Raw genomic sequence first — 23774 nt, 5'->3', positions numbered from 1 at the left:
AACTATTGAACATAGAGGAAAAATAAACCAATATATAAAAATGGAAATTTACTTACAATTGCCTGTTTTCTCACATAAAAAGCACCCTTTCTCAGGTTCATAATTTGTATCTATTCTTTCTTTAGGGATGAGTTCAACAATTTCAAAGATTTCCAGGGATTTCCCTCTGAAGGACAAAGAGAAATCGATGTCTCTGTTCTTTGTTTCAAATTCCCACTCGAGATACGAATTCTCTTCTACTTTGAATGTTATTTCTTCTTTGGACAATGGCGACACAGTGATTTTTTCAACATCAGACTGCAGAGCCAGTTCTCTTTTTCTCTTCTGTTTTTGGCAGTCTTTAGGAATGGTTTGACCAAAAACAATCTTTCAAGGAAAAAAACAAACAAACAATGAAAATACATTATTTTTTTTAAGTTATTGAAAAAGTATCCGATAAGTGTTTTTAAACTAATTAATAAATTATTGTGGCTCATTCATTAGAGTTCTTGAGCTTTTTATTTTTAATTCAAAAAGGATAAATTGGATAAGATAATATCAAAAAATTGGATAAGATCTTGATCGTTACGATTGTTCAAATTTTTATTTTTAGAGTCTTGCACATGAGCGCTTGATGCTTTGCAGTATAGCAAAGAAAACCAAATATGCATTTTGGACGCTTTTGTTTCGGTCGATACCGTAACAAATTTCGCTTATTTATGGTGCTGCGTTTTTGAATGGATCACCAAATTGTCAACTTTTTGATAAATTTAGTTCAGAATTTGATAAAGATCAACTATTTAAAAATATACACCAAATTGCATTAATTTATTTCGTTTGGTGCAGTTTTGAGTAATAACATTTAAATAAAATCGTATCTATTCATCAAAAACATAGTCAAATTCTGGTCGGATTAGGCTCAAATTTTGACGTTAATTTGTACTTTAGACACTAAATGTGAATACTAAATTTTTATCCATATACTATTTTTTTTGTTATTGCTTTCATCTGTATTAGGATAGCATGCCAATCAGGTCACCTTTAACTCTTTAAAAGGCTATTTTTTTCTAGTCATGGTATATTAAAATATTTTTAGGATTATGATTGGCTTAAGAAAAGTGACTCATTTACCTTATTAGATAAATTTCTTTTAATTAATTAATTAATTTGTTTAATTAATAATTAATTAACAAATCAAGACACAGATGCGATAAGGAAATGAAGCATCTAAGTTTATATCTGATTGAAAAATTTGTCAAAATATATATAAAACTACATAATTCCATACAAATATTGATGAATTTGGTGGGAAGCATACTTGCCATGGCCCTAGAAAGGGTTAAAAAAGCTTGTTTAAAGTTTTTTTAAAGTTTATGAATTTGATGTAACTACATTCTAATATCATCCGTTTAGTTTAAAGAATTTTTAAGTTATAATGTCAACAAACTGACAGAATTCTAAAATGTGTTTTTATCACTTGGGTGACGATTAAATTACTTTCTTTTTTATATATTTTGATTATGAGAAATCATAAAATAACTACTCCTACCCATCCTAAGGCACACGGAAAAAAATGAATGACCAGACCACCGCGATAATAACGCTGGTAGAAAATACGGCAGAGTCCAACGGGCCATTGCCAGCCACAGTACAATCCTTCCCATGGGAAGTTGTTGCTGCTGCTTATTTCCCTTGTATTGAACACCAATTCAAACCAAGACATATAGGTGATCGGGGAAAGAGGAGTGAAGTAGCTTCTGAGGGTGAAAACCCCTGAGCAACCGAAGGCAAAAGTCCGAATTTATCTCATATGAAGATGAAAAACACATATCCGCTTTCACAACCCGTTTTTACATGCGGGCTCTTTCACACACCTCGCAGACAGAACACAGGGAAGAACAACCATGCCCGAAATAGGACTCGAACCCGGAACGCCAAAATCAGGGGGAAGACGCGCCACCCCTAGGCCAGGGTGCCAGCCCCGTGGGAAGTACGTCGCGATAGCTACACTGGCAGGAAATATGGTCAAATCCTACAGGCCATCACCGCCCGCAGTACAACCCTTCCCATGGGAAATACATTACGTCATCGATAAGAGAAAGCAAAGCCCTACTATTTCTGCCCCCAAAAAGGTGGCGAGAACCAACCACCATAACAGAAGCTTTTCATTCCCATTTCTGAAGTGACCTACCTATGGAAGTTCGTAAATAAGAAAATAAAAACTGTCCCAATATTTTAATCTGCTTATAGAATTGAATCATTGCAGATTCGGAAAATATTTCAAATTACGGTGAATACTCACAATGGATTTGCAGAAAGGATTTCCGTCCGGATCTCTTTTGTTCCCTCCGAGGTAAGCTGGCAAGTCGTCCGGCTCAATTAACTTCAACAAGGCTTCCTTCCAATCGTCTGGATGAAGAGAAAAATCAATTATTGACTTTAATAGATAAAATTTACTGTTTTCATGTATGATACTTGAGAAAAAAAGTCATAAAATATTGTTTTATGTGAATACTTCTATATCTTTAAGAACAATAAAATTTATGAAAGTCAGACAAATAAAATAAATAAAAATGTGATCAGATGAAGAATCTTCTGTTAAACACTTGAGGCAGACTTTGTCATAACATTTGGGGCAGGCATATCAAAAGTTGCTTCATAAATGCATTCCAGTTGTTTTTGCGCGATTCTTTTATTCGAATTTGAGTGAAATCTTTGCTTAGTTCTATGTAAATTATCCATTAAAATAATAAGAAATTATTTTGGGATTTGCTTTTGATTAAATTGAATTATTTCAATAGCCTTAAATGTTTAAACCGCGCAGACTCGCCTTACTTGAGGACGCAAATTGGGTTTTTCAGGCACAGGGCCTTTTTCTTTTAACAAAACAGAAAATAACCGAATGCGTGTCACTAAAATTTATTTAAAGTTTCAACTTGAAAATATTCAAAGCCTTTTTAAAACTTTTTAAAGGATTATTGCGTTGTAAAAATAAAAAAAAAATATGTACAACACCTCTACAAGATTTAATTTTGAAATTTATATTATTATATTTGAATTAAAAGTCCATTGTAACCTATTCTAAGCACTCAAATGTTGAAATGAAAAAAGGCGTATCGAGTTTCAGAAATCCAAACATCTGTTTCTCTCATAAGACAAAAAGTAAATTCCCGAAATATTTGCTCTCACTCCAACAGATCTTGGAAGAGCTATTGTGATATCAAAATTTTTCTATTGGATAACTAATTCTCTGTAATATATTTTTGAATCCCCAAGACCTCGGGAGATATTAATTATTTTTTCTCTGAGTCCAACTTGTAGTCAGAAGAGAATTAAATGAATATTTAATTCAATTTTTCAAAATGAATGAAAATTATTTATCAATTCCGAACCTCTGCTATAAAATATCGCAGCAAAAAAAGAATATTTCAATTTGATTGATATGCACTGATTGCATCGACTGGCTGCATTTTGTGTTAGCAGTTTTAGATCGTAGAATTTACAGAAAGAATGCCTGTCTGAAAACATTTTCATAATAATAAAAAGAAGAGGAAAAATTCTGTTTTTTAATTACAGGGTGCGGTAAAAAAAACTAGGACAAAATTATTGCATCATAGAATAAAATTAATTAATTTCGTTTTAATATGCATTCATTTATTTTTGTCTACCTCTTCAATTATAAAATAATGTATAATCTATGTTTTAGTTTACGTATTGTTTTTTTTTAGTTTTATTTTACAATAATAATCAAAAGATCTGCTATTTATCTGTTGCTTAAGCAATGAAAACGGCAGGGTGAAATCGTTCATTTGCTTACTTCGTCTCGATAAATGATGTCTGATGCAAGCTGTCGCTTCAAAGAGCTTGGCAGTGATGGTCGACGTCTAGGAAATGGACGAAAACGTACGTCGAACCCTTTCAATAACCGTAAGAAATAACCGTATTGAAACCGTAACCGTATTGAAAGAATTAACACTTTCAATAAAAAGGCGAGTTCAATGAAATCCGAGGATTTCCATAAGAAGGATCGGTCATGAAATGGAAATACGTGACCTATCAGCGCGATGAATGGCAAAAACAGAGCTTGGACTGAAGCCTTACAAATTCCAAAAATTTCAGCTTATCACTGAAGAAAACAAACTCTTGCCGCTCCAAAGATGCTGATAACTTTTGAGACGGGCCGCAAGTCAGAGCTGGTAGAGATTCCTTTTCACTGATGAGGAGCGTACAACTAACTCAGAACTCCCAAAATAATAGGATTTGGATTGCAAACGCTCCAAATACTTTAGTAATTGTTGAACATACAAAGTCGGTCATAGAATTTTCTCAAGCGGCAAAGCACCTCTGTTTTTTGTGGATGAGGGCATTAAAATAAATTAAAAAGTGTACCAGCGGACTTTCTAGGAATTGTTGTATTTACGTGGGCCAAAACGCACTTCGGCATTCTAAAGTGGATGTTTAAAACACTGTGTAGCAGCTCACAAGGTCAAAAAGGAGCAAGAGTGATGCAAGGCGCATTTTCCGGACATGATATCATGTGGAAAGGAGGCACAATATTCACCAAATCTCAATTCCAGTGTATGGTTCATTTTAGAGTCTAGAGTTTGCACTAAACCACATAAAAATTTGTAGACTCTAAAACATTCACTTCGGCTGGGATGGGATAGATTAAAAGTAGAAGACTTGCTGCCATTGCAGGAAATTTGAATAAGAGTTCGCGCCTCTGCATCGCTGCAAAAGGCGGCCACTTTGAAACTAATTAAATATAATTTTTTTTTGTAAAAAACTACTCTTATTATTATTTCCTATACTCTTGAATATTTTTTTAAAATTTTTAATAAAGTTATATTAAAATATGTTTGTAAGGGTTTTTTGCCGCACCCTATAATTGCAAACAAAAGGAATGCTTTTCGTCACAACTTTCCCACAGACAAAAATATGTGAATTGAAGGATCTAATAAAAAATTAAAATTGTTTTGAATTTCAATCAAAATCAAAGAAATAAACTATGTTTGGATTTTATTAAGAAAATTTTACTAAAAGTAAAAAAAGAAAAAAATGCATCTTACAATGATATAAAATAGTACCAGTGCATACATGGTTACATTTTGTAATTTACAGAATGTAACTGTGTATAGTATATATAGAATTTATTTATTGTGTATATAGAGTTCGTTGTAAAAGCAGTTATATGTTAAAACTCTAAGTTATGAAAGATACAGACGTGAATCATTAATATGAACAGATAAAGCTGTTTTCTCTATCTAAAAGCCTTATCCACTGTTGAAGTTTCAACATTGGGTTTGCGAATTTCTTGAAATTAAAGGTCTAAGTTTACTACTGAATGATTTTGTTTCTAATTATCTGGGTGAAGGACTTATACACATACCATTAAACATAGGGCACATTTTATTAATTAAATTTTTAATATCAAAAAATTTAAGTCTTATGACAGCTACTCAAAAAATATCACATAAAACTTTGCAAATATGGGGTAAAAATTGCAAAGAAACTACTGAGGAATTTTGGAGCATCTATCATGCAGCCAAGAATAAGCGCAATCAGATTTTCATCTTTTTTGGACTCATGAAAGGATTTTTCTGTCGACAGAAGTTTGACTCTGATGACAATCTCATATGAGCCAATGGCGTTCTATGAGACGACATTTTCAAACTGATCCATCTGAGACAAATACTACCTCAACCTGAAAGGTACTAAATAGTATATATTGGCAATACTTTTATTTTTCATTCAATGCATTTGTTAGTATTGCGTTTAACAGTATGTGTATTACTTTTGATACTTATTCGTACTTAAGATGTTAACAGTTTCTGATGAATAATGAAATGATATTAATGATATACTTTACCTGTACCATAAATTCGAATTTTTTGAATGACCGTGATGGGAAGAAGTGGTTTCAAGGCAGCATACAACCATGTGAAATAGATGGGAGCTAAAAATGGAGAGGGAATAACAAGCAAAAAATATAAATTAATCAAAATTTATTTTCATTATAATTCGAAAATATCATAATAAATGTCAAAAATAATGAAATAATATATAATACATATCCCACGCTTACTATTGAAGAAGGTTTACCATTAATACATCAAAACTAATAATAAGAAATTCTAAATATTATTCAAAATTTATGGTTTACAAAAAAATTGAATAAGAAAAGGAAACTAAAGAAATGAGTTTAGATATTTTTACTTTTGATTTGTAAAATATTTTCATCGTTGAGAAGTTTTTATTTTTTATTTGTAAAATATTTTCGTTATTCAGATATTTTTAGTTTTTATTTGCAAAATATTTTCGTTATTCAGATATTTTTATTTTTGATTTGTAAATATTTTCATCATTGAGAAGTTTTTATTTTTTATTTGTAAAATATTTTCATTATTCAGATATTTTGATTTGCAAAATTGCTTCGCTATTCAAATATTTTTATTTATGATTTGTAAACTATTTACATCATTCAGAAGTTTATATTTTTTGATTTGTAAAATATTTTCGTTATTCAGATATTTTGATATTTGATTTGCAAAATATTTTCGTCATTCAGATATTTTTATTTTTGATTTGTAAAATATTTTCATTATGTAGCAGATCCATTACCATGCAAGAGAGAAACATCACATAAGCAAGTAACTAACAGAAAAAAACAGGCTGCGCTGTTATTAATAGACCTGGTAAGAAGGAATTAAAAAAAGCCAGTTAGAGTGGTCTTTTCGAATCCTACTCGCATAATATCGAATGTAAATGCTATCGAACTTCTCATGACATAAAATGTGGATCGTGATCTTGGCATAAACACCGCGAATTTTCAGTTTTTATTTTCAGAGTTCAGCACAAAAGAGTTTTGTGCTTCGTAATATAATGAAGAAAACAGAGTTCGCCTTCTTGTCAGCATATAGAAACCAAAACTTTGACACAACTTTGAATTTTAATAAAAAAATAACATGCATGCCAAGCTTTATTTATTTAAAAAAAAACTATTTTATTGAGTTATCATACTAGTGCAAGTGGTTAACCTTTCGACAGATTTATTTCAAAATGGGATAAAAATATACATTTTAGATACTTTATTTCCTTTTCGCTACAAATATCCACTGACTTGAAATCTCTAGTGTTCTCTGTCAGTTGGATGGATATGCGCGGAAATATTTATTAAGAAAAAAAAATGTTTAAGTTTACATATAGTACACAAAATAATACTATACATACATTCTAAATTTCATTTATTTGAATCAATGGGATATTATATTAAAGTGTTTAGATGCATACAGATTGATAGCTTGACCACACCTTGACGGCTTTGTTGTGAAATATAAAACACATTTACATTTTACATCCTGTGCACCGATCATCTATCTAATATCTCTGATTAATATTTCGTAAATATGTTTTACACCTGTACTCTGTCAGTTAGACAGACAGACTTACTGTCATTGGATTTCTTACAGAATTTGATAGAAGTCTTCATTTTTGGTATTTGTACATAGCAAAACTCATCTGTTTATCTCTGTGCTTTCTTTAGTTATTTCGGTCTCTGATACAGACATGATCGATTTTTTTTCTCAGAGAGGTTTAAATTTGGAGATTCGTCAAAATTTTGAGTTCGTATTTTTTGTTGATTATAATAATTTTCTTTCTACAGAAAATAGATAAATAGATACAGGTCAACACTCTAGAACCAAATACTGGCTTGCTTTCACTACGCTCGTCCGGAACAAAACAATAAACCAGAATCAACCGAAGGGTTTTATTCTTCCTGAAAACATTACCAAAAAATGTTCAACGTCGCTATCTAATTTTTTGCCACATTAAAAATATTATCGTTATAGTAAAATATTCTTTCAGAATTAAAAAACAAAAATCACTTAATTTATCCATCTGTAGCACAAAATGTAAGTATGTCAACAGATATATAGCAGAACATATTTTTAAAAAAATGCCACAATCTTACCATTTATGATCGTTATAGTGTGGAGATATTCGGGATAATTATCCAAAAATGTCTTCACAGTGTGAATTACCAACTGTAAACCTGAAAAGTGACAAAACTATTAAAGCAAAAGAAAGCTGACATTTACTAAACAATAATTTCAATCAAAGAACTAGAGATAAACCAGAAAGTAAGAAATACCTAATTTTGAAATTTAAAGAATCCAATTCTTAGAAATTTAGACAACTGAATACAAAGAAATTTAAAAGAATCGAAACTCAGAAATTTACATTTTTCAGTTTTCAGAAATATCGAGACTTTACTATTGTCAAATAAAATAGCAGAAAGCTGGACCGCTCATAAATAGTTTTTAAATTAGAAATTTAAATTAATTTAATTCTAGAAGAAGAGAAAAAATTCAAAGAATAACCATAAAATAAAATAAATATAAGCTTTTAGAATTACTGAGGAATTATGGGATGACAGAAGAATTTATTTACATCCAATTAATTTGGAAATACAAAGAATTTTAGGATGACAAAAAAAAATCGTTTGCAATGCAATCTGTATATAAACACTAAAGAATTCTGGGATGACAAAAGAATTTGTCTGCCATCCAATCAGTTTCTTTTAAAATGGGTTTGGTTATTTCATATTTATTTCGTGCTCATGATGATGTTCATGTATTAAAGTTTTGTTTCGGTGTCAATGTAATATTATAATAAAACCTCTCTATAGAATTCGATTTTGAAAGCGGTTTCGATTATTTGATTTTATTTTACTGACAAATGAAATTTTCGAATTAACTTATCCTTTCTGTGAAAGGCGTTGTTGTTGTTTCTTTTTGTTACTTCTGGATTGTTTCCTAGTTATTTCTTGAAGAAAAAAGGTGATATCTTTCTATCCTTTTTTTTTCCTTTGTTTTGAATTTTTCGTCTGGCCAGTTTGAACCACACAAGTGCGAATTAAAAGCTATTGATTTACTCTCATTAAATTCAGTCAGAGATAAATTAAAAAGGCAACCACAAATTTTTGAAATTTTTTTTTAAAGTGTTAAACCCAAAAACGAACTCGTATTAAAAATTTGAGGAAAACAATATACAGACGAACTTGGGTAAGAAAATATGCATATTAGGAAATAAATATTGCCATATCTAGTTCTGATATTAAATTTAAGGTACCTGAAATAAATCCTATGTATTACAAACATTTATAAAAGAATGTTTTATAGGAAGGAACCGACACTCGACTATTCCAATTATGAAATTTTCCGGACAAAGGAAAATGATCTTTAAGACGATCGATGAAGTTTGTGCTACACAATTCTTAACTTAGAAAGAGTCATTAATATATCATGCTTGCCACAAGGGCACAATATAGGATTACATAATGTCTTGTTTTGTTTTTTTATTTGATATGTTTACCAAAATACCACTTGAAGAAATAGAAGAATGGAGCAAATATAAGGATATAGAAATCATTGAAATTTATCGCTTTTTAAAACAAAAGAAGACACAGGAAATTTCATCAGTTCTAATCAATGTTCTTGGAATTTTCTTCCCAGATTAAATAAAAATCTAGTTCACAAATTTTAAAAAAAATCCAAACTTTCATCGACCATCCAAAGCAATATGCAAAATGCTTCAGTTCTATCCACGGACAAAAGTTTGTGAAAAAGCAAAAATGTATCACCTGAACGGCACATCTCATGATGGAGAATGTCAGAGTCATAAAAAAAGTGTCAAATGCGAAGTGCGCATTCAGCTTCACCTAAGGTTTGTCCCTTATATATTAAAGAGAAGCAGATATTGGAACTAAAGTGCTGAAATCACACAGCAACAGGTGAGGTGTGTAGAAGTTTCAATCCATCAGCATCCACAAAATATTTCACAGCCATCAAAGCAAGTGCCTCAATAATCAAGATCGAAAAAATACTTAACCCATATTGGACCCCTCATAAAAATAAACGTAGGAAAAACGTGAATTTTTAAAGACATGATCAATGCAAGGGTCTTAAACATATAAAGCAAAACTTGTAAATATTTTTTTTAATATAGACTGTTCTATAAGTAGGACCACGGTCCAATACACTACTAAAAGTTACAAAGTTTGATTTACTTTACAAAAAAATATTTTATAAATGCAAAACCGAAAAATAATTTGTAACATTACACATTTTTCAAATTGTAATATTTTTTTTTCCTAGCAAGATTTTAATTGACATTGTCTTTGACGAGCATTTAGGTTTCTTATAAATGCTCACAATTTAGGAGACAAAGTTCTTTATTATTCTGCAGCATACCTCTTTGTCTAATGTTGTTTCTCTAAATTGTTTCACCAAGATAATTTATTGTTACTGACTTGAGAAATATAAATGTTACTCATGTGAAGTAAAAATGTTATCCATATATATATCCTGAGAAATTCAGGATTTTTTTACAATAAAGAGCAAACATTCCTCAAAACGTTGAGAAAGTGGCTCCAAATGTTTTCTTGAGCACCTTGATAAGGAATAATAATGAAGAGATATCCATTATAGGATGTCAACATCCAGAACTTGTATCAAATTTTCATGGATTTATTTTTCATTCATATCTTGCAATCGTGTTTGCCAAAATAGCGAACCATTCTTTTATCGATTGTTAGATTTTATGAAACTATTCCAAATTGTTGCAATGCAATATTAAGTTTTTCTGAAAGTAGACGAATTTTGTAATAACGATCCTCTTTTGTTGATGGCCGATTAGTTATTCAAACTTAGGTATTTTTTATGTCACTGTATTGTTTCCTATTGTCCAGTAAATTCCCCCAAAACATTCTTTCATTTGATAAAATGTGATAACCTCTGTAAAAAATATTGTCTATAAACTTTTCGATGACACTTTGGTTGATTTCAAAAGAATGGTCTTTCATCTGCGCTGCATATCGATTAATCTCTGTATCTATATACGATATCATATTTTCACGTAGGTACTTTAGTGTGGAACTCAATGACACACACAAGAAGTAGAGCTAAACCAATTTATTCACTCAACTTTGAACTGAGAACACAGTGACTGACAGATCTTCTGATTTCACATTAGCAGGGAAAGTTCCAGAATACTTTTCTGGAAACAGTAAGAAAAGTGCAGAACACTTATCTGGTAAACTAAAGAAGGTCCAGAATCTTCTGGAACATGAAATAAAGGAAAACATAAAGTCAAGGAATTAAATATCTGCACAAACTGTAAATCGCATTGCCTCTAGCGAGATTCGAAATTCTGATCTCTTGATTATGAGATCAGTGCTTTGACCATTCGGCCACGGAAAGTCGGCTGCGAGTTTTCAATGTGGAAATATCATTATCAATCATGTGGAAAAGTTCAACTGGAGGTTTTCCTAATATCGTTTCTGCAATATGTTGATGATCCCGAGAAGAAAAGGAACATTGAGAAAGCGAAAATTCCGGTTCATATTTTCCCCTTTTAGTGGTTTTGTATCAAACCTAATTTTGTACCAGATGTTTGATAAAACCTCTATAGTTCCAGCAGTATCTCGAATTTCGAGACCACACATATTTCATCTGTATTACTGTTTGTAAAAGAATTGTCTCTTTCTTTTTCGTCACTGGCTGCATCTGGTTCCACTGGAATAATTGTCATTTTAGGATAATTAAATTCTTCATCGATAAAGAATTCATATATTCAAGAGTTAGACTTGTTATAAATTTCCTGGCCATTTTACAACAGCAAAAATGATCCTCAAACTCACAACTACAAAATAGGGTAGCAGCTGAACAAATGGAAAGATAAGAAAGCACTAAAAACAAGTTTCACAAGCATATGTGCAATGGCATGCACAAAAACACTTGTTTGACAAAGGTTACTGATACCAAGGAACATTCCAATTTTTTGTTGATCCATGTCACCTATCATAAAAAAATAAAAAGATACATTGTTCCTTGAATTAAACGAATACGATCTAGAGGTAGGGGCGATTTGAAAAAAAATGTGGGTATCTGACCGTTGTCCTATTCATAGGACAGCTGGAAAACACATGTCAAATGCCTGTAATGTATTTTTTTCATGGATATTTTTAATGTTTTGAATAACACTGATGATCTACTAAAAAACTATCTATGATTTTTTAATAAAAATAATAATTTTTATTTAGGGGATTAAAACTTTGACATTATTTTTGGGTTGAATTTAAAGCAATTTCTTTTAATTAATTATATCTTAAATTATATTTTACCCACTATTTTACTAAATTAATCTATTTTTAATTAATTATGTGAAGTTTTAGACAGATTTTAATTGTTTCTTTTAATTTATTCACATTTAATTCAATAGTTCTATAAATAGGACAGTGGTCCAATATGGCTTAATGACTAAATAGATTCTTTTATTCAAGCTATTAATGAAAAATGGCACAGCAATCAAAAGCTCTATTCGAAATGTTCATAAAAACAATTGAAACTCTTTTGGAAAAGTTTTCTAAGCTATTGAATCAGGATAAAAAAGCTGATTCGCAGACAAGAAGAAAAGAAGCACTTAAAACCTTGCCAAATTTAACAGTGTTCCGATGCAATTGAAGGAACTTCTGCGGTGAAAATTCTGGAACAATTTCCGATTTAAATAGTTTTCTTTCATTTTCTCATCTTTAATTATTTTTTTATTCTTTTTAGGATTTTTTTTTCTTTTTCCTTTCTTTCTCAATTTTTTTTCCTTTCTTCAAAGTTTTTTTCTGACTTTTTGTATTTGTGCATAGGCAACATTTTCCAAATGGCATATATTCAGTAATATTGCAGAAGCTGTAAAAATAAAGATATTTTGGTTAAAATTCTTTATTTTTATACAGTAGAAATTGCTTTCAACAAGAAAATATATTTTTCAGACATTTGCTTCTGAACAAGAAACTACAACCTTTTATAAATACTTCCTTTCTTTAAAGAACTATCAGTTCTTTTTATAGAATTTCCGCAGTCATTTTTGAAGTTGATGATTACCTCAACGCTACTGAATAAATTTGGATTTTACATCAATTCTGCCTGCATCTCTTGTAACCAAAAATGACATTGAACATAATCTCGCTCACTATTTGAAGTATTCACGTCATAGAAAAAACTTTTAGAACAAGTTCATTTTCATTCACCTAGAAATTTCTTTCAAAATTTTAATCCAAAAAACTGTTTTTCATAACCGCTATCTACAAATTTTTCCTCGTACACCGACATTTTTTTGATATTTATTAACTGTAACTTTCTAGCATTAGGGAATGACAGATTTTGCTATTAAAAATCCCAAATTATCCTTTTTATTAATAAACCTTTCTATAGGTTCCCTTTTCGATTCAAATAATCCTTCTGAAGGATTTTAATTTTTGAAAAAGAAAATAGTTTTTCAATCAATTCCTATTTTATTCTTTTCTGAATTTTAAGATTTATTTAAGACATACTTTAAATAGATATGCCTATTTTTTTTGGATAAAGGCATACAAACTGTGTTTATTTGCATCTTTCAGCCTTTTTTAAAAGTAAATTTAACAAATAAACGACTAAGCAATTCGTGGGTAGTTGAAGATAAAAACTCAAGTTTGTTTTAGCGTCTGCTATTTTCACGGAGTTAGTTGAGTTAATAATTATTGAATAAATGAATTCGATTTTTTACATTTCTTTTTTTACTATTAAGGGATTCCATTTAGTTTCTGTTCGATTTTACAAAATTATACTTGTGAAAATATATTTATTGGTTAAAACTTTTAAAGGTATATACATTTTATAGCTCAAAGGTCAAATAACAATTATTGAGGCAAAAATAGCTTTTTGCTTCGTGCCTGTAACCGTAACTCCCTATAAGAACAAAATGCCGAAAAATAATGCTACGATATCGACACAATATTTGTCAGTATTAAGAATGTCAAACAACATAGTGGAGATTTTGGAAAATATTTTGTGCTGATAAGGCTGCTAAAAGTTTAAACAGAATTGATAAAAAACAGATTTTCTTTCACCAAGGAGCGCATAATTTATTTCTGTTATTTTTCTCTCCATTAACTTTACATTCGGTATTTTTAATATTATATTTAAGGAAAAATCTTTCATAGCAAGATAAAAAAGCACTTTGAGAGAAATAATAAGACTTAGATAGATTCTCTTAGAGAATTTCAACTCTATAGCAGTTATTTTTAATCTAATTTAAATTGTTACCGTTTAACCTATTTTCTCACAGGCTATGCGTGCATCGATTGATCGAAATATAAAATTTATAAATTAACTCATCCATAAGCATTACATTAAAAAATATCTTGAAATTCTAAAACATTTTAAGTTTTAAGTTGAATCAAAAATACTAAAAATTTTCATAATAGCTACAGAGAGAAGTCTCCTAATTTTTTAGCATTCTCTAAAATAAAGTTGTTATTCTTCTCTCTCTAACATAAAATTGTAGATCTATGCTAAGATCTAGAATTGTAGATCTATGCTATGGCCCAGAAATGTAAATCTATGCTATGGTCTAGAATGATACGAGTGTTAATTCTATAGCACTTATTTTTAAGGCCTAGAATTGTAAGAGTTGTATTAAGGCCTAGAATTGTAGATCTATGCTATGGCCCAGAAATGTAAATCTATGCTATGGCCTAGAATGATACGAGTTTTGAGATTTTTATTTTCGAAATGAAGCATAACAGAGTTATACGCTTCACACTATAGTTTAGAAAACTGGTACTTCACTATTAATTTCATGGCAGAAATTAAGAAATATTTCTGCCTTGAATGTAGCGATGTGTCTTAGCGGTTTTTTATGATGATTAATCGTTGGAATGCAGTTAATATACAAATTTTGGGCACCTTTTCACCAACCGATTTCAGTGCTTTGAGTGTCTTCAGCTTATGAAAGAATACCAAGTAATGATACGAAAGCTGGTATAGGAATACTCTCTCTGTGTGGATTTGATCGTCTTTCTGAGTCCAACTCTAAGTATTTCCTCTGATTTATCTAAGCCCTTTAACATTAAAAAAATTAACTATTTCTGTGCTAATTGTTGAATTCTATCTGTACCTTGACTTAAACCAAATAATAAATTTTTATTTGCACTTTTCCCCCGTTGTTGGATGCATTTTACACAATTTTTGCAAGGATTTATAGAGTCCAAGGACTCATTTAAGCTTCCAAATATAAGTGTTTTTTAATATTTGATTCAGACAATTTCTGTTACGATGTAAAATCAATAAATAAAATAATAAAGTTTACAAAACAGAGAGATAAAGAAAATTAAATACGTAGTGGCTTCAAACATAAAAAAATGACAAGAATTATTTTGTCCTTGTTATTTAAAAAAAATGGCATTAACTATTAAAAAGATACGAGACAATTCAAGAAAAGCAGCATCAGTTTTGAAATCAGCAGACTCAAGATAATTTATACTAATCTATACTCGTTAGACGATTTTTATCAAACAAATACATGGTTACTTCTTTTTTCAATAATTAAATAATGTACTATCTGAGAAAAAATTCTTTTTTGTTATCTTCCTAGTTTGTTTTAGAAAAAAAAATATTGTGTTTTTTGTATCTGCTTTACATTTCTTTTATATAAGAATATTATTCTAATACTAAGCTATATTATTTACTGATGTAAATATATATAGTTATGTATCTGACGGATACATGGTGACCATATATGTTTGAAACAAAAATACGTGACAAACGGAGTGTTAATACTTTCTTCGCAATTATGAAATTTTTTTATTGTTGAAATTTGTTGTTTAATAATCAAAGCTTTTACCATTGCAAATATAATATAATAAGCAACCGGCAAAAAATGAAAAATAAAAATATTGCTGCAATTAGATTTAAAAAAAATACTATTTTCGGTAACTTACCTTTCACATTCACAGCTTTTGCATATGTTAATTCATCAAAATCGTAAATTGGGGTTAATATAGGCTTTCCAAGTTGATAACGCTTCTAAAAAGTGCACATACATACGTAAAATATAATATAAATTGACAAAACAATTTATCAGAAAAACATTTAAAAAATAAAAAAATCAATATAACAAATAAAGGGAAAATCGAAGTTATACTGGAGAAAAGAAGAAAGAGTATTTAAAAATATGAGGGGGAGGGGTATAGAAAACCCATATCACGTAATATATTGTCACATAATACATGCCATATATAAAACTTTTTGAAGAAAAAGGCGAGTAGTTCTTGTACTTTATAGTATTCAACTTCAATTCATATAATAGAATTTTTATCTACTATCAAGTTTTCTTTGTTAAAGTCATGACGAATTCTGAGTAGCTTATCAAATAGGAAGAAATGCAACAAGAAAAGGAGAGTTCCAGAAGGCATTTTGAAATTATATAGTTTCAGAAAGGAATTTGACGATACAACGCTCTGATTCAGAGTGAAAAATAATAGACCGTGCAATTCTGAAGTTAACATTAAGGTAAAAACGGAATTCGAGTAATTAATGGCAATATGCTTTTAGGATGTTCATTCATTAAAGTATTACAACGCAACAGCCAGCCAATATCGAGAAAATGAGGCTTATATTTTCAGTATAGCTTATATACTAACAATGTGTCCCCCTTCCCCGACTGCCTGCACAGCATAGGCGGTTAGGCCTTGCTTAGCATTCACAAGACCCGAGTTCGATTCTGGGGTATTGATTATGATATTTTATTTGAAATTTAAAACTATTTGACTTGTTAAATTAATTTGAAATAATTCTGAAATAAAAAAATACTAGCCTGGATCGGACATGGGATATCAATTTTGGTGTCAAATACAACAGAGTGTCTCATTTGTGACATCCAAAATATATATACTTCATATATCTTCTTTAATTTAATATTTGTTTCATTTTACTTTTCTCACATACGCTTCGTAATTTATATTTTAATATACGTTTATAGTAATGAATGAATGAAAGTATACTTCATACACTACTTTTTTTTGCCCAAGTTAAAAATTAGATAAAAACTTGACAAGATTTTCTGGTTTTAGCCCATTAGCAGCCATTTGGAGGCATTAAATCCCGTTTGGCAGCCATTTGGAGACATTAAATTCCATTTGGCAGCCATTTGGAGGTATTAAATCCTATTTGGCAGCCATTTGGAGACTATATTGGTATGGATCTTAACTTTTAGCCATGATTAATATATTTAATAGAGTGCAAACTATCTAGAGTATTCTTTCTAAATTTTCAAACTACACAAGGGCTCTAGGTCAGGTGCAAAAACATTTAAAACGCACGGGCAAGTCATCTCTTCGAAGAAAGACGTGTTTTGAAAATTCGGAAATAATTGAAAAAGAGATAACTTCTATAGTGCTTCTATAAGAAAATATATAATATTGTTGTATGTTAAGCAGAATTTTATAAAAACTACTCTACAGGAAATTTTAGAACTGAATGTGTCGTTTTAGAATAATCTAGAAAAAGTGACAAAACACCTATTTCACTTCATTTTTTTACATCAAGTAGCCAGTAGTAGTTCATTTCTCAACTAGAAAAAAAATGGGACGGTCTTATTTGTCTCTGAAGTGATTGAAGCATTTTAAGTTAAGTTTAAGTTTTTACTAATTTTAAAAGTCCGATAATTTGCCTAAGCACAAACCACAAGATGAAATTAATTTACCTTTTCCCTATTCCCCCCCCGAAAGAAAAATAGGGAAGCATACTCTAGAATTTCAAGGACTTTTGAGATATAATTTAAAATAAGAAAAATAGGATGTCTTGGGAGAAAATTAAATTGAAAAATTTCATAAAATGCACACTTTTTGTGTTCTTTTGCTATAAGGAATTAGAAAAAAAAGAAAGAAATGAAATTTCAATTAAATTTTCATATTGAGATCCTGTCCTGAAGAAACATTTAGAGGAAACTAAAAAGTTCATTGATTTTTCTGAAATAATTTGTTTGGAAAAATGTGCAAAAAACTTTGTAATAGCAGGACTGAATAGATGCTGCTCAGAAATGTGCGGTACATCTCGTGCGCACTCATCTGTCATACAAGGTGCGTCAAAAAAGTTCGGTGAATGGATGAATATCTCAAAAGCAACGTGGGTAAGAAATGGTGTCAGGCGCATGCGCATGGAGTGACCTATGGAGAGACGCCACGTAGCAAGGAGAGCAAGAAATTGACACATATTATTCTGATATGGACAGTCGAACGGATTTGTGCGAAAACTCATGTTAAATTGAAATGGAGTAACGGATTAACATGAATTTTTGTTGCAAATTGGGAAAAAAAGGTTCCTGCTACTCATCCAACGTATTCTCGCACAGTTGTACAAGATTGGTAAGTGGAGTCTGTTGCATGACACCACCCGCCCCTATACTGCAATCTGTGTACGCAACGTTTTGTTCAAACGCCGTGTAACTGTCCTCACACATCCACTGTATTCACCTGATCTGGCACCTGCGGACTTCTTTTTGTTTCCTCGCCTAAGGTGAACCTAAAGGGAAAAACTTTTGCAGACATCCAACGACGTGTGACATCTGTGCTTTATTACATTCTAAAAGGGGTCTTCGTTGATTCATTCCAACAACTTTATCAACGATGTCAAAAGTGTATTGTAGTCAATGGATATTACTTTGAAGGAGAACAAAAATATTTTATTCCTATGATTTTTTTATGTTTCGATTCACCGTATTTTTTAGATACACCTTGTATTATAAATGTAATTAATATTTTCTGATAGTGATTTTTCATATAGCATGTACTTCTTCAATATTGAAATTGACATTCAGTTCACTTAGTTTATATTAAAACAATAAATGATTGATTAAAAATTTGCTTTTTTACAACCAAATGTTTCAAAACGGGATAAAGTATTTTTTATGCTTATTGATACATGCTTATTAGATTCAGAGCCCTCCGATTATAAAAAAATTTCAATACGTATTATATTTTAAGCAAGCAATTTTCCCAGAATATCAAAATTGATTTAATAAGTTGCATATAAAATGCTGAAAAATAATCTAGGGTTCAAATTATTAAAATATCAAAAACTGGTTACATTTCCATTTTCACTCTCCTTGATCACCTTCTCTTTCATTTGGTGAAGGAAATATGTTAAATACTTCGTAACATCCGTTTTCTTTACCACATTCAAAAGACCTAAAAATCATTGTTTTAGAATAAAAATATATTAATCAAACACTAACATTATCAATAAGACTAAAGTTATATATGTGTCTACATTATAGATTTTAAATCTGAGTTCTGTATTTTTTCTATCTACGTTTTTTAATTATCTCATTAACTTATATAACAGCCGGACAGACGAACTTCCAATGAACAGACTTTACACAAATTTGACATAAAGACCATAAAACAAATTTTAACTATCTAGCTCAAAGAGTTTTTGAGTTGTCTTTGTCACAGACAGACATTGGATTATATTAATTAGTAAATACTAGGAGTTTGCCTTACCCTTTTTTTTTTAATAAAATTTGTGATGGAAATAATATTCAGTATCTTTCCAAACGAATCCTTTGCCACTTTGGTAATTTTCTGGAATATTTTGAAATGATCACTTTTTCATGTTGGAGATAATATCTTCTGCGACAGATCCTATTTAGTAATGATGAATGAATTTATTTCTTCATTCTATAAGATGATTGGATGACCGGGAGCAATCATTTTTGGACATGGTTGTCCCAAAAATGATTGTTGGATTTTAAAAGTAAATAATTAATGGAATGCAATACAAACGTATTGTTACCGGTCTTACGCTTGGAAAATCGGAAATTTTATCCTACTAAATTACAGATTTAGTTAACATTTTCACCAAAAGGTGGCGCTGCAAGCGATTTACACTATGTTGTTAAAACGAAGTGAGATGTGGAATTTTTTTGTCAGACGGCGGCATGTTGTTGCAGCAAATGAGAATTGCATTGGAAAACTATTCATTCAATTTTTTGCAACAGTTTCATATCGATTTTTATTTTTCCTATTTTGCTACATCACCTGTTGGTGGCTAACTAAATTTGCAATTTGTAGGCATAAAATCCCCTAATTTTCCAAGTGAACTCTCAACCTTCATTTGCTGAAACCTCAAACTATACATTTCTATCATATTCCCCCTTTTTTTAACCCCCTCTCAAAATTAGAAAGTACCCCAGTTATTTTTGATACACCCTGTATAACACAATACCTTTTTGGTTTGTTGTTTTCTTTACAAATAAAAATACCAAATTCATAAACAACATAAATAGAATATGGTAGCCAATCACAATAGAAAAATTAAAATTTGAATATTGCTATATTTGCAAAGGAGAAAAAAAAATCATTAATGGGATTATGTTTCAGTAGATCAATTTATTTACTAATTCATCAGTTTATGTGACAATTTATACCGAATTTGATCCGATTTGTGCCCACATAATATATTCTAAGGTAACAATCGAATTTAAATTCTGAGATCTATAGCTCATGTTCTAAATATCAGAATATGCTTTTTTCTTTCAAGTTCCGATGGGCTGTAAATTAAACAAGTGAAGAGAACAAAATGGATTTATTACCAAATGTTATAAACAATCATGTTTATTTTTCAGCGTAATCACCGTACACTGTTCAGGTATCGATGGATCGGATTTCCAATCCCATCCCTCTTTGAAAACTTCCACGGAGGGGAAACTCAAAAATGAGGAGGAGAGGCTTCTTTTATGGTGGTTGGTTCTAACCACCCTTGTAGGTACAGAAAAAGGTGGGGTTTCTACCTTCCATCGATGACGGGACGTACTTACTACTGGAAGATGGCGGATGTACCATGGCGGATAATGGTCCTTAGGACTCATCCACAGTTCCCGCGAGTGTTGCTGTCACAGTGGTACAATGACTCAATTTATCCGTTTGCCTTACGGCGGGATCCTCTTTCTGAATATTGTTGTCGTTAGTGTTGGGAGATTTGTCTTAATACTTCTTGGATGCCCCTAATTAATCTAGATTTTTTTTTATCCCAGCTGGTTTTTTAGTTCAAATATATATATGAAAATCTAATTCGGTTATAAACCGCATTCTGAATGATAAGGAATTCCCTTTTAGTGGTCCCCTGAAGCTTTTAAAAGGAAGATACAACTCGTTAGAAAGCGAATTTGACGATACATCATATTCAGAAATGAATAACATAGTTTATATTAAAAATTGGATAAAATAATGTTGACATACCTTTTGCATCTGCCCGACCAAGGTCATGAACCATAACGGCACACCCATCTTTATCGTAACAGGGAATACTCAAGGGAACGTATTTAAGCAAAAACTAAAAGAAATGTAATTTTAATTTACCTGAAAAATGTAATTAAAAATCACATGTAATATGCATGAATAAAGAATTCTTATGTGCAGAATTCTGAAAATACAAATCTGATCATTCAGGGCATTCCTAACTAAAATCAATTTTACATTTTGCTGTATAATAAAGAAAATGGTAAAATACAAATCTCAGCATTCAGGACACTCCAGGCCATAAGTAAAAGATCTGTCAGGTATTACTTAAAAACATTTATTTTTTTAGAGTGTATATACAAGATTTAAAAAAAAAAACACTCTCCTGCTGTTTAAATATTCAACAAGGTTTAATTTCGTTAGATTAATCTTTTATTATGATGTTACACGAGAAATGCTCAGGGATTGACGCCGTAATTTTGAACCTTGACCATATGATAAAGATCGAGACTAAGGTGTACATATACGTATTCAAACTTTCGAAACATACTAGTTGAAAGATATTCTGCTTCGTATATTACGGTGATCTTTATAGGAATATGGTGTAAAATCCCTATACTTTATCAACTGTCAGTGGCGATATTTCTTTAGATAAAGAATAGGTCCATTTTTGAAAATATTTTCGTTTTGTTGAAGCCTCTAAATTCAAGTAAAAATACTAATTCGCAACATATAAAGAGTTTTGGATCGATTTCAAGAAATTTTAGTGAAAGAAATCAGTATTAAACCAACCATTGAACTTACCTCTGATGGTTGATAATCTGTTAGTATGGTATCGACTCCCAATTCTTTCCTCCAGGTAAGATGCTGAAAGAAACAAGAAAGAACTTCGTATTGGATGATATTGCTATAGATTAACACTTTCTGAATCAATATCAAATTTAATATACAATGTTAAACATGAGAAAAAGAAAAAGTTAATTTTTGATATGTGAAGCATTTTCAAAAAAACATTTTTGATTTGAAACATAAGTAACTTTGTATGAATAAATAAGAAATTAATAAAAAATTTAATACTTTTTAAACATTAAAAACTTTGTAGAAATGGTATAATTTACAAAATTAAAAAAATATATATGAAACTTTTTATGCGTTTTGAAATGTAATTGCTAATAATAAAGACTTCGTTTCATTTTTTTTTTTTTTGAATTTTGCAGATACCTTCACTTTTTCACTAATTTTAATCTTAAAATAGATATAATTTTAAAGGTGCATTTTATATCTGGAATTTTCTGGCAAGAAATGGTAAGAGGTAATTTGTCAACAGAATATAAAAATTGTCTAAAAGTTGGAACAATAATAATAAATTTGGAGGGGTAAAAAAGGAAACACTGTTTATGTCGAACATAGGAAGTTGTTCAAAGGAACTATTGTTCTTTCATAAAAATTATTTACCAATAAACAATGTAAAAGATTTTTCAGAAAATAGGAACACAAAGCGGATTAATGATATGAAAGAGAACATTGTAGCAAGATTCATGAATAGAGGATGCGTGCAAACAACGGCATTATATCAGTAAAGAGCTAATTAATATTTACTTTAAATAAATAAAAAATAGAATTTTATTTAAAGAATTCTAGTCACACCCCGTTGCAAGAATTGTAAAAACGCTGCAAAATAAGAGGTAAAACATAAATCGTAAATCTTATGGAAGGACTGATTGAACATGGTTCAATCAGAAAGGGAGAATCTGCAACATACTAGTAAGTAATATAAATTTAAAAACATTTCATTACGGAAGAAAAAATGTCTAACTTTTAGCATAAAATGATAAGTTCAATTGTAAGATTGAATTTATCAAAAAGTATGGTATGGGGAAGGTTAAATTACTTTCTAAATATTTATGCCTGCAGAGCGACTTGGAAATTCATTATTTTTTGAATCTACGATAAACAAATGTGGTTACCTCTTTATCTTAAAAAAACTGTTACCCCTGACATTGAGAAACTGAAACGAAAGAACGAAATTGAACCAAGAAAAAATTGTCACGAAATTGGATCTTCCAGCTTGATAATGAACTCAAACACACTTAAAATATTTTGAAGGAATGGTTACTATATCAACCACTTGCGATTTTGGAGAATCTTCTTTAGTCCTAATTAAAAATCTATGAAACAAAACATACAAGCGCAAAAAATTAAACTAATGACATTTAGACCTAGAAGATATGATGCTATGATAAAACCAGAAGAAGGAAAGGCGAAATATTATTGCTGTCTTTTTTTTTATTATTATCATTATATGAACTTTGTTATTAGTTTTGTCTGCTTACTTTTACTAACGTATAAAATTAAATACTTTCAAAGTGATTATTTTTCTTGTTGTAATTTGATTGTTTACAAATGGTTAAATACTTTTTGACTATATTTTTAATTCTGTGTATTTTCTTTATATTATAAGCAAATACTATGCTCAAAACAACTGTTGATTTGAACTTCATAGAATTTCCCAACCCTTGGCAGACATGAGCAAAATTTGGCATACATGATCTTATCACTTAGAAGGATAACCTACGATATTAAAAAAGCTCTGAAAGAGATGAAATGGATACTATATGATTAGTCCCATCTTAACTTTGTAACATATTATCACATAAAATTATTATATTTCAAATTAAAAAAA

The 23774-nt window shown here is 30.2% G+C and overlaps 1 protein-coding gene across 1 annotated transcript in view; it reads right to left on the bottom strand.

Annotated features, from left to right (window-relative positions):
• The window catches only part of LOC129968753 (SEC14-like protein 2), a 37300-nt gene that overhangs the window by 5315 nt on the left and 8211 nt on the right, over positions 1-23774 (bottom strand). The window contains exons 5-12 of the mRNA XM_056082972.1: positions 21896-21958; positions 21092-21185; positions 18939-19039; positions 15794-15878; positions 7952-8032; positions 5849-5935; positions 2282-2388; positions 57-366 (exon numbers count right to left, since the gene is read on the bottom strand). Of these exons, the coding sequence (XP_055938947.1) occupies positions 57-366; positions 2282-2388; positions 5849-5935; positions 7952-8032; positions 15794-15878; positions 18939-19039; positions 21092-21185; positions 21896-21958 (928 nt within the window). The remainder of the gene's footprint in view (positions 1-56; positions 367-2281; positions 2389-5848; positions 5936-7951; positions 8033-15793; positions 15879-18938; positions 19040-21091; positions 21186-21895; positions 21959-23774) is intronic.

This window comes from Argiope bruennichi, chromosome 5, assembly GCF_947563725.1.
Source record: "Argiope bruennichi chromosome 5, qqArgBrue1.1, whole genome shotgun sequence".
Classification (NCBI taxonomy): domain Eukaryota; kingdom Metazoa; phylum Arthropoda; class Arachnida; order Araneae; family Araneidae; genus Argiope; species Argiope bruennichi.
This window is presented reverse-complemented; position numbering and strand designations above follow the sequence as displayed.